This window comes from Mus musculus, chromosome 16, assembly GCF_000001635.26.
Source record: "Mus musculus strain C57BL/6J chromosome 16, GRCm38.p6 C57BL/6J".
NCBI lineage: Eukaryota > Metazoa > Chordata > Mammalia > Rodentia > Muridae > Mus > Mus musculus.
Window position 1 is genome coordinate 37,189,493 of NC_000082.6, and position 12,648 is coordinate 37,202,140.

Here is a 12,648-nt window from a genome sequence, read left to right on the forward strand (position 1 = left end):
AAGTAAATAGTAGCTGTAGCATGTCTGTAGAATACATTCCTGTAACTGTCTTGTCTAGCTTCTGTGAGAGAAGCAACACCTAGCCCTGTGTGGAATTGATATGCTAGGTGTGGGGATCTTGTGTGTGTGTGTGTGTGTGTGTGTGTGTGTGTGTGTGTGTGTGTGTGTGAGCTCTACTCTCCAGGGGAGAAGGGAGGGAGGGCCAGTGAAGGGGACCAGAAGGGGGGTACAGTGATTGGGATGTAAAATGAATAAATTTTAAAAATTATCAAGACTGACTATATTATAACTGACTATATATGCTGCCTACAAAATACTCATTTTAATTCTGAAAACATCAGTAGGTTAAAATGCATGGGCTGAAACACAATTCCATGGAAACAGAATTAAAAGATAACATGGGTAGCTGACATAAAATTTAAGTTTCAAACCCTTAAAATAGAGCTATGTGATGTGATGACCTCATGTCTGGATTTGTATGTGAAGTAAACAAAATTAGCATCTTGGAAAATGTCCTGTACTCAATGCATTGCTGTTCACAACAGTGAGGGATACAAACAACCTGTGCCCACTAATAGATAAACATGTAGAGAAAACATGATGTTTTTATTATCAATGGGATTTTTTTATTTAACTGTAAAAAAGGAGGAACTCCTACAATCAATTTCCACTTCAAATTTGTATGGAACCATTATAGACTTGAATTAGTCAAACTATGCTTGTTAAAAATGAACAAAGCTACAGATATTTCCAGACCTTGTTTCTAACTATATTTCCAAGTTATAGTTATTTATATACTACAATATTATGATAAAATAGATACATGGAACAATGAAATAGAATTGAGAGTACAAAGATAAGCCCACAGACTTATATTCAACTAATCCTTGGCACAGGAACTAAGAATACAAGATGGGGGAAGTGGCATGTGCTGAAAACTATGAATTCAGGTTAGTTCAGTAGTTAAGAGCACTGACTGCTCTTCCAGAGGTCTTGAGTTCAATTCCCAGTAACCACATGGTAGCTCACAATCATCTGTAATGGGATCTGATGCTCTCTTCTGGTATGTCTGAAGACAGAGACAGTATACTCATAAATAAATAAATCTAAAGAAACAAACAAACTATGAATTCATAATCAAAAGAATGAATTGGGACCTTTATCTAGAGTTCATCTGAAATAAGTTAAAGATTCACTAGCAAGTCCTAAAATCATAAAGTGCCTACCTGATACCACAGGGAAAAAATTCCTTCTTACTGTTAATAGCAATGTTTTTAAATATGACACTAAAAACACAGACAAAGCACAAATATGTGGGAGTCATCAAACTGAGAAACTTTTGCACAGCAAAAGACACCATCATCAGAAATAAAAGGCAACCTAGAAAATCAGAGTAAATGTTTTGGAAATATGTATCTAATAAAATTAATATTTAAAATAAATATATAAGCCACTCATACAAATCCACAGTAAAAATGCTGCTTACAAATGGGAAAATTATTTCCAATTTGGCAAATAACCAGAATAGATGTTTTTCAAGGAGGAAATAACACTGGAAACTAGTTAAATAAAAATATGCTCAATATCATTATTAAAGGAAATCCAGATAAAGACCACAATAAGATATCACCTTACACCATGAGATATCACCTGACAAGATTGCTATCATCAGCAAGAGAAATACATCAGGAAAAAAAATGGAAGCTCTTTGTATTATTAGTAGAAATATAAACCCATGTAGCCATTATGTAAAATGATATGAGGGCTCTTCAAAGAATATTAAAAATAGAACTACTATATGATCCAGTGATCTCATTTCTCAGTCTCTATCTAAAATGAATAAAATCCATAGCTTGAAAAGTTACCTACATTCCTGAACTTAATGCCTTAAGTATCTGTTGATAGATGAATGAATGAAGAAATTACATATACATACAACAGAATGCTGCATATTTGCCTCAAAAAGGAAGGAAATTCTGAGATTTATAGTAGCATAGATTTCTGGAAAATATTATGCTATATGAAGCAAGCAAGGCATAGAAAGACTAACACTATATGCTTTTGTTCATATTTGCAATCTAACCATGTCAAAAGAAGTACATAAATTATTTGAATGGTGTTTGCCATGGATTCAGGAGCACAGAAAAGCAAGAGAGTTACACTTAACCAGCAATTTGCTATACGGGACATATAAAGTATCAGTTGTCTACCTTCACAATAGTGTGCTGCCTAAGAGTGGCTGTCCACTAAGGCCCAACATTTGGAGAAGTACTATATGCTGTTCATTTAAGAAAAGATAAAAGCTCAACATTTGAAATAGTATTTATGGTTTCATTATCACATATTCACAAATTTGAAATATCAGAAGTCTGACCATAGGAAGTCATGACTGTGTGTGTATTTATGTATGTAATATAATGAAATATTACACATAGGGTCATCATGGTATACATTTAAAAACTGACATTTTATTTACCAATTATAACTCATAGACCAAAAACCAAACTTTTAATTTCTATAGCACAAATAAATTAGTTCCAAATGGCTTGTAGAAAAAAAATCTTAGTAATTTTGAGTGATGTAAAAATATGTCACTAGGACACAAGAAATACATAAATTTACAATAAAAATTAATAACCTGTATGTCATAAAATTAAACAACATTGTTCTACCTAACTTTAATAAAAGGAAGAAGCATACTCTGGGAAATATTTTAAAAGAATTATACATAATACTAGTATAGGTACAGAGTATATAGAAACACCTAATAATATCATTGTAATTTTTCAAAGAGTAAAGAAATTTATATAGATATTTTGTCAGATGGCCAAATGTCACATAAATCCTTGGAAAGACAATGAAAATTGTAGGCTCTGGGAATATACAAGATAAAATCATATTTAGAGAGGAATAAACCTACAAAAAAATTGAACAAAATAACAAAGACTGATAATACGAATTGTTGATAGTTCAGAAAATGTGAGCATTCATACACTGATGATAGAAATATCAAATTCTATAGATGCTTCAGAAAGCAATGTATGTCTCATAAAGATTACATAACTCACTAATTCTACTCCTAGTTATCCTAGACATTTAAAAAAGTTATATAAAAACTTGTACTGATTATTCAAAGCTGATTTACTATAATATGCCTAAACTATAAGCAACCTAAATTCCCATTAAGTAATGAGTAAATTAAAGTTCTTTTAAATCTATATACTGACATGCTATTTAGCAGCAAAAAACATCAAGTTATAAATATAAATAAATATATACTTTATAATATACACATAAACGCACACATAGATGAATTCCAGGGTCTTTATTCTAAGACAAAGAAAATATACACTACTTATTTTAATGATGAATAATTATTGAAATGCAAAACTTATTAATGGATAACAAATCAATGATTTTGAGGTACCAGGAATGAGGTGTAATTATAGACTGCAAAAGGCCAAACTGCTGAGGAGTTTAAAGTACCAAAGCAAACAATAAAACAACAATAATTTTAAAAAGATGCTAATGAGGTTCATATGGAAATGTGGACTCTCTTGAGAAGTAGATGTGAGGCTATTTCTGTCATGCTGTGGCAAATGCTTTGGGTGTATTTAGATGTATTATTTCCATGCCCATTTATTATTCCCATGAGACCTTGTGAAAAACTGATGTTAACAGTGATGAACTTAGAGATGACAGTTTATGTTGCGGATGATTTAACAGCAGAAAATCGAGAAGGCAGTGACAATGGGTGCTTTTTGCCAATTTCAAAATAAGAATTTGTAACAAATACAGAAGAGCAGACAGATTCAGAAAATGCATTTTTGATAGAAATATAGCTAATTTAGATTTACTTGCTCAAAAGATTGCTATCTATAAAAGAAACCAAGTCAGGGCTGGAGAGAAACTTAATGGTTAAGACCACTTGTTGCTCTTACAGAGAAGTCAGGTTCAGTTCTCAGCACCAATGAGATGCCTAAAAACTGTCAGGAACTCTAGTTCTAGAGGACCCAATGTCTTCTTCTGACTTCTGCTGGACTATATGCATATAGTGCACAGACATGCATGGAGGCAAAACACCCTTGCACACAAAATAATTATATATTTTTTAAAAAAGCAAAGTGCTTGCTACTAAGATAATATAAAAGATACCTTGGAGGCAACTCAGGAATTCAAAATACCCTATTTGGTATAAGCTCCAAGGTATAGCAGTATAAAGAGAAATATAACATAGTTTCAAAGAGGTATATGACAGAGTGTTTTCAGAACAGAAAGATAATAATTTAACCTAAGAATACTGGAGAAATTTAGCTGGAAAGATACAGAGAGACTGTTGCAGGCATGGATGAAGTGGGCCCAAGTAAATCTCAATGACAGCAGATCTTGTTGGTCAACAGTGCTGGTTTTGAAGACATGTAGTATACAAGAGTTACAGAGTCATAGAGGCTTCCACAAAGATGTCAAAAAGAAAGTTCAAAGAGCCAAATCAGAGTCCCTGTAATCATCTAGTTGGTTGATGCAAGAATCTATGAAAGTAAAGACGAAGCATCAACTGGACTCTCCCCTCAAATAAAGATACTAATCGTCTCCTATAGGCAGCTCTAGGTGGCATGCAAAGTCACCATATTCGTCTATGCTAAATAATTACACTTGGGATTTCTAAATCAAAGTGCTTGGAGCATCCAAAGCCCTCTGGGTACCCCAGGTGTTAAGTAGAGAACTATAGGATTTAATGTTTTCTTTATTGGACAAAGACTTGCTTTGACCTAATCCTTTCCTGTATTCTTAACTCTACCCATTTGAATTGGGAATGATTTATTGTGTACCATTGTTTCTTGAAGTATGTGACTCATCTTTTTATTGCTTATACATGTTTACAACTGAGTGGACTTTGGACTTGGTTTTTTGAGAAATGCTGTAATGGTTAACTTTCTGGGGTCTCTTGGAGAGAGACTGAAGTCTTTTTCATTGTAAGCTAGATATAAGTCTTTCTTGGCCAGGGGTACACTGCTCTATTTTGGTCAGAAAAGTCCCTGAAAAGTTCAGGTAGTAAACAGTGGGCCCCAAGCTGGCACTACCAGGCACTAGTGGAAGCTTTAAGAGATGGGTCTTAATGGGAACGGAAGGTTGCTTATATATTCTTGAAGGAAAGACTAGGGTACAAGCCTTTGTTCTTTTTTCCCATTTCCCAGCCACCAGCAAGTTAGAATATTTGCTCTTCCATATGTTCTCTACAAACATTGGTGCCTTGATACAGGCCCCAAAGAAACAAACAGAGCCACCTAACTAATGACTGGAACTTCCAAGAGTATGAGCTTTCCTTCCATAAGTTAATTATCTTAGATTCTTTCTTATAATAACGGAAAAATAGCCAGTGGACAGAGTTTAAAAGATGTTGCTTTTTATAGGCTGTCAATAATAACCCAGAGAACTGTTCTTATTTCTTTCTCTGTCTCTATTTCTTGTCACAACTACCTATAATCATTGCAGACTAATTTACTTGCTTGTACAGTGAAAATCTCTAACCTTTCACAATCTGTGATTTAACAATAGCCCTTGGCAAATTCTTAAAAAGAGTAGACAATTAATAATTACAATCACCTAGAAATTGGCGAGGCACATCTTTAAGATTATAAATTGTAATTGTTTCTAGTAAAGACAGAGGGAGCAACATTTACCCCTAATTGAAATCTCATCATCCCATGATAAATACAATAAATTTCAAGGATTCAAAGTTAACAAAAATAAGTCATTTACCTTGTCTCAAAAAAAAAAGAAAGAAAGAAAGAAAGAAAGAAAGAAAGAAAGAAAGAAAGAAAAGGAAAACAAAACAGAGACATCTACGAAGAAACAATAATGTAAATTAGTGGCTTCCATAATGAAAATCTCAGAGTTTTCATGAAAGAAACTGCAAAAGGGGTTTTGGAGATATGATTCAATGGATAGAGTGCTTGCCCTGTATAATGTCAAATCTATTGGTCAAATGGTAATATTTTATTTAAGTGTGTTGAAAGCAGACTCTGGGAGTATAGAGACCCTTCTTCGGCTCAGACTTAAATATGTTTATGTCAATCATCCTGTAAAGCCCCAGCCTGGATCAAGCTTTCCCTCTGGCTCTGTAAGGGAGAAAGAGAAGAAAATAATGCAAGAACAAAACATTGTGTTCTTAAGAACAACTAAAGATAAGCCATTTATGACATAGGTTCTTATTTTTTATCTCACAGTGTAACAATGCTTGCAACAGGAACAGAAAGCCAGACACTCCTTCAGGGAGAGAAGACTCAACCTGAAACTCATCGAAGTGTCTGCTTCACCTTCTCCAGTTCATTTCTGCTATAAGATTTTAAGTCCTCAATTTGCTGATACTACATTTGTTTGCTCTCTCAAATCAGGCTATTCTTGTAGACTCTGGTGGATGCTGTGAACTGATTTGATTTTTGCTATCTATCTGATCTTTCTATCCATATTTGCTGGATTTGTGTGTGTGTGTGTGTGTGTGTGTGTGTGTGTTTACTTCTTGTTACATACTTAGTAAACAAAATCATTCAAAACAAAGCACCCATATCATAAATCATTCTCTGGATCACAGAGAACACTGCAAGCATAAGAACTGCAGTTTAGATACCCATCTCCTCCTCTCTGTGTGTGTGGGGGGCATGTGTACATGTGTGTGCGCACACACACATACATGTGACTACATAGATGTTCAAATGTGTGAGGTACATGCACATGGAGACTAAGGATTAATGTGTCTTCATCAACCACTCTGTATTCTATCACTCTGAGGGAATGGCTGCTCCTCAGGAGTACTCAGGTCACAAAACTTGATGATATCCAACTCACGTCAGTTCCAATGGCACACAAATACAAAAATATTGGGCTTGCTCCCTTCACCTACATTTCTAGGTTTGCCTCCAGGGGCTTTGGATGTCAAACAGTACTGCCAAGTCTTCTTAAAGGTAGATCTGTAAGCATCCACTTCACCATAGGAGAGTTTCAGGCATTCAACTTTAGCAATATCAGCTCTTCTTCACTAACTGAAAGGTTGCTCTAAACTTTGCCTCATTGTGTTTGAAAGGTGACAACATTATGAACTAACCAGTACCCCGGAGCTCTTGACTCTAGCTGCATATGTATCAAAAGATGGCCTAGTCGGTCATCACTGGAAAGAGAGGCCCATTGGACACGCAAACTTTATATGCCCCAGTACAGGGGAACGCCAGGGCCAAAAAATGGGAATGGGTGGGTTGGGGAGTGGGGGGGGGAGGGGGGGGACTTTTGGGATAGCATTGGAAATGTAATTGAGGAAAATACGTAATAAAAAAAGGAGAAAAAAAATGTATACCAATAAAATTAAAAAAAAAGGTGAAATACAAAGTCAAATTATTAAGCCGACTTTAGATTCAGTGTTTCCACATTGTATTTTGGTTTTAGTTAGGATATATTACTCCCCCTTTCTTCATATTTGTGACTTTTGGAATGGTGGAACAAAATGATTACCACTATATTTTAGAAGCATATAATTTCATAGCATCATGGCAGGAGAAGAGCTTGACTCATGAATCATAAATTTAGGTAGGCAAATGAAATTTTTTTGAGGAAGCAGAGTTTAGTTCTCAATGAATCATACTTTGAATTTCATGCCTATCTGATTTAGATATCATCTAGATAAAACTTCAATCTTATGTCTTAAATATGCTGAAATGTGAACTTTTGGAACTGCTAATATTGAATTACGGTTATTTTGCAACTATTAAATACATGATTGAGGGGGGATCTGGAGCAGGAAGCAATGGTCTATTTCTGTAGCTCCCCAAAATCATGTATTCTATGTAGTTTTCTTACAATAGCAATATTTGCAGTTCTGAATTTTTGAATTTATTAAGTTTATAATAAGCAGAAGTGAAAGAACAAATAGGTATAAGACGGAAATACCAGCAATTCTGTTTATAACTTTCAAAAGACAACAACCAGGTGACACCTGCTTGAAAGAACAAAGATAATATAAAATTTAGAGCTTATCTGACAGAAATCAGCTGGTGAAGTTGAGGCATTCAGCTGGGGTTCCAGATTGTACCTTTTCTTTCTGGATGAGTTTCTGGCTTCTCACTCCCACTGAAGACATTTTTACAGTATGAGATAATGAACAGAAGCCTCTGTTGAAAATGCTTTTTCTCTCTAGCCATTTTCAAGGACACAATATTTTCAATATTTAAGCAACTCTCTGCTGGTTGCTTTTTTCCATGTCACAATATCAATGGGCCAGCCTGTCTCTAGACTAGGGGACTTGGAAGACATTTTATACTCATAGGCCTGAGAAGGAGCAGATAGACTTTTTTTTTTTTTTTTTGAGAGCCAGCTTCTCAGTAAGCTTAAACAGCACATGGCCATTAACAAATATAATATAGATTATAAATTATGTTTAAAATAAAACCCACAGGTGATGGTATTGAGATGTACGGTCTTTAGGTCTTGGACTTTCATCTTACAAATGAGATCAGGTTCCTTATGAGGAAAAAAAAATCTTGTTTTCAGTATCTATATGAAAATGTAGTCAGATGCCATTTCTGAAACTGTGAGAGCTTATCAGATATTGAATCTGCTGATGTCTCGATTCTTGGACTTCAAAGCCTCCAGAACTGAGTAATAAATGTCTGTTGTATATGGATTACCCAGTCTAAGATATTTTATTACAGCAGCCCAAATAAACTAAGATACTTGTCTTTTATATTTTTAGACTTAGAAGTAAAATATCTAACATTTCACCAAAAAGTATAGGGCTTATTTCAATGTATCAGAGTAAAGACAATTGTCTTCCCATTTTAATTAGTAGTTTATTTTAAACTTACCATTGCTACTGAACTTTTGTCATATGCTCGTGTGTGTGCTTTATTGTTTGAGAATTTTGTACATTTATCAAGTCTATCCCTCATACTCTCTGCTCCAATTCTCCTCCCATACCCTTATCACTATTTCTTCCCAACTTCAAATGGCCATGTTGTTTTACATCATCTACACAGTATGTATACTGATGCAGGTCTGTCTATTTGCTGGAGCATGGTCAGCTTCTCATAAAAATTTTGCTTTTGCATCTTTGATATAATTGCATGCTTTTTCATCTTTGTACATGGATTTTATAATATGGCTAATCTGGCAGGAATACAGACACACCCTTACCACACTCCTTTAATCTCTCTGGTGGGAATACAACATGCCCATAGTACACACCATTAACTCAAACAAGAAGATAAAATTGGTTTGTAGAAGGAAGCACCCATGTTTCAAAGTGATGTCCAATTGAGTGGCAGACAAAGTGATGAATCAGAGAAAGATTCAACAGAATAGAATGTGCTCAACTCTCAGGAGAACAGATGTAATATCCAAAATGAATTCAAGACCACCCAGTACCTCCCCACTTCAAAAAGGACTTTCCAAACTGTACTACCGGGCCAAGTGCAGAGCCAGATAAGGAAATAACAGAAAGGAGGCAGTTTTACCAGGAGAGTTTTACAGAGAAAGGTTGAAAAGAGAACAAGATAGACACTGGTTAAGACAGAAGGAGTCAGAGAGTGAGAAGGAGCGAGATTAGAACAGATTTCCCAAGATAGTACAAGGCCAAGCAGAACAATTCAGACAGAAGCTAAGAGAAGCCAATTCAAATCAGTCAACCTGGAGAGGAGTTTTGAGCCAGAATAGCTGAGTTGAACCAGTCAGCCAGTTTGAAAGAGCTAGAAAGGGTGAGCTTATTCAGCAGTAAGTGTCAGATGCTGAAAACATTCTAGGTCTAGATTAGTTTGTTTGGAGGCTAGAAGCTTCCAGGATTCAGCCTATGTTAGACGGAGACACTAAACCTCTGAGATGACAATTACATCATGCAAATAAAGGTTTCTTTTTACACTGCTTAATTCTGTTAAGTTGACAAAATGCCTTGATTAATTTAAAATGGTAAAACAATTTGCATTCCTGATGTAAATAAACTTTGAGTATGAATAATTTTATCATTTCCTTGATAGATTTATTTATATTTTGGTTAGAATTTTAAATTCATGATCATATAAGTCATAGACTTATAATTTTCCTTTCTTTTAATAACCTTTTTATATCTTCAAATTTGTTACCTCACAAAATAAGACAAGCATGATTTCATTTTTCATAAATCTCAGAAAGGTTCTGTTAATTACATTATTTATTTCTTTAATACTTTGTAGAATTTACTCTGCTAATGATTTAAGGTGGGGAATTTTTCCCTTCCTTCCTTCCTTCCTTCCTTCCTTCCTTCCTTCCTTCCTTCCTTCCTTCCTTCCTTCCCTCCCTCCCTCCCTCCTTCCTTCCTTCCTTTTTTCTTGACACCCAAAGCTCTATAATAAACCACCCAAGCTGCCATTCTCATATTGTTATATGTTCTTCAGTGGAGTTCTCATACATGGAAAATGTTTTCTTTAATCATCTTCTAAATTAAGTGGCACATAACCACAGTCTCTTCATTCTTATAGTCCTCTCCCCTGTCTTTGAAGACCAATCTTTTGAAAAGGTATCTTGAAACTGCTGGAACTCACCCATCTTAAAGGTAGCTATCTAGGGTAGAAAATAATTCTTTTTACATATTAACTAATGGGGATTGTGGATAACATCATACAAGTACATTACAACTGAGACAAGGAATCCTTGAGAAGGATAAAAGAGTCAGTTATCATCAGAAATCTAAAACTTGCTCTATTTGCAAGTATCACTGAAAGCAAACACCACTGGTAGATCTACTATCACATTAGCAAAGTTGAATTGAATTCTACTACAAGACAGGTCAAAAGAAAGTAGCCAAAGTGAAACATAATGGGAAAAGAAACAGAAAATCCAAATCAACCCAAAAAGAAAAATCTAAAATAGGGATATTACCACTAATATGAAACCAAGAAAAAGAAAACAAATAATTAAATTAATATTTTATCATATGATGGTTAATTTAATAAAAATTGAGCTAAATGATTAGTATAATTTTTAAGATTTAATATTTTTAAAAGAGGCATTTATAAACTATTTAAAACTAGGGAATATAAACCAGGAAGTTAGTTTAATCACTTACATTCCATATGCTGAGCTTATAGAAAGGCTGGTAATTTGCTGAGGAGGCTCACCATCTACCCACACCAACTGAATAACAAGATCTGCTTGATAGCCCGGCGGCATTCGTACTGGCCGTGTTTTAACACTAGAAGAAAGAGGAAACATAATAATATCCCATACATCTTTAGCATACTTATGCATCTTCAGAATTTACATAGACCTATACTTCAAAAATATATAACATGGGGGCAAGTATGTGGATAGACAATGCTTTGTCATCCTCTTAGATGTACCAAGCTACACATACTTGCTCAGTAATTTTTAAATCAGTTTTACAACTTTAACTTATCAAACATTTTCTTTGTTTTAATTTTAGGACAGTGCTTTAAAATAAATGATACTTTCTATATAATTATAAAGCATAGTAATAAAAAGAATGACTGCTATATAGTTATATTTGGTAATCTGACACCAATTTGATAGCCTTATAGCTGGTCCCTAGCTTCTATTCTTTCCATTCTCAAACTCATGTCTAACTCGCTTATTAAATTGATCTACTTAAAATTTAAGTCCAATCATGTTATTTTCTAATCAAAACATTACAATGACTCCCACTTCCCGCTTGAAATAAATGGTAAGGCTCTCATAATGTCCTATTATTAGGCCTCGATTAGCTATATGACATCACTTATTATTATCATGACACGTTTCTGAGCTCTAGCTGCCTTGGCCTAACTATTTCCTTAACATGCCAATCACCCAAGCCCTATAGCTGTGATTTTTTTTTGTCTAGAATTTTATTCCACTATATATATTTAAGTTTCTTAATTATTTCAAGTCTTTTCTTTAAATCTTATTCTCTTAACAAGGCCAATGATAAATATTTATTAAACATACATAAGTATAAATAAAAATAATTGTACAAATTTGTATATATTGATAATAATTAGAATGCTCTTAAAAGTAGAGAATTGGCTAGTTGAAATGAATATTTATGAGCTAATGTATATAAAAGTGTCCAACTTCAGCTAAACAAAGGGACAAATGCCAAGATTTAGTGAAGCATGCATTATATGCATCTTAAGAATCCATCCATAATGTAGTCTAATTAATAGAATAACATTTAGATTTTTTTGTGTGTAGTTGACTTCTGGGCACTGAGCACATGCTATATGACTATGTGGATTTTTTCTTTTGGTTTTCAATAATCCTTGAAATTTACTTCAGTATTTGTCAAGTCAACACTTTTACACTTCAATAATTGTTGATGCTAACCAGACCTTTATTTCACTTGTTTTTCTCCATCATCCCTATCCTCAATTCTTCTCTATTTTATAAATATCTAAGTAATCAGAAGACTTGTGCTCTAACAATAATAGGTTTTTGTTTGTTTGTTTGTTTACAAATTGGTCTCTAGCGCTATTTTGAACAAACAAATTGGTCTGTAGTGCTATTTTAAATGTTCCAGTGTTTGCATTGGTTTTCACATTCTTTTTTTAAAGATGGAAATAAATTTAATATGTGTAGCCTTCCAAAAATTACACATTAGGTTATCTTTCACAAAATGTACTCAGGACACGGATA

The 12,648-nt window shown here is 34.1% G+C and overlaps 1 protein-coding gene across 13 annotated transcripts in view; it reads right to left on the bottom strand.

The window, feature by feature from the left end:
- Stxbp5l (syntaxin binding protein 5-like) overlaps positions 1-12,648 on the bottom strand; it is a 277,941-nt gene that overhangs the window by 82,418 nt on the left and 182,875 nt on the right. For all 13 annotated transcript variants that reach the window (XM_006521886.4, XM_006521884.4, XM_017316899.2 and 10 more), the window contains one exon: positions 11,084-11,209. In XM_006521886.4, the coding sequence (XP_006521949.1) occupies positions 11,084-11,209 (126 nt within the window). The remainder of the gene's footprint in view (positions 1-11,083; positions 11,210-12,648) is intronic.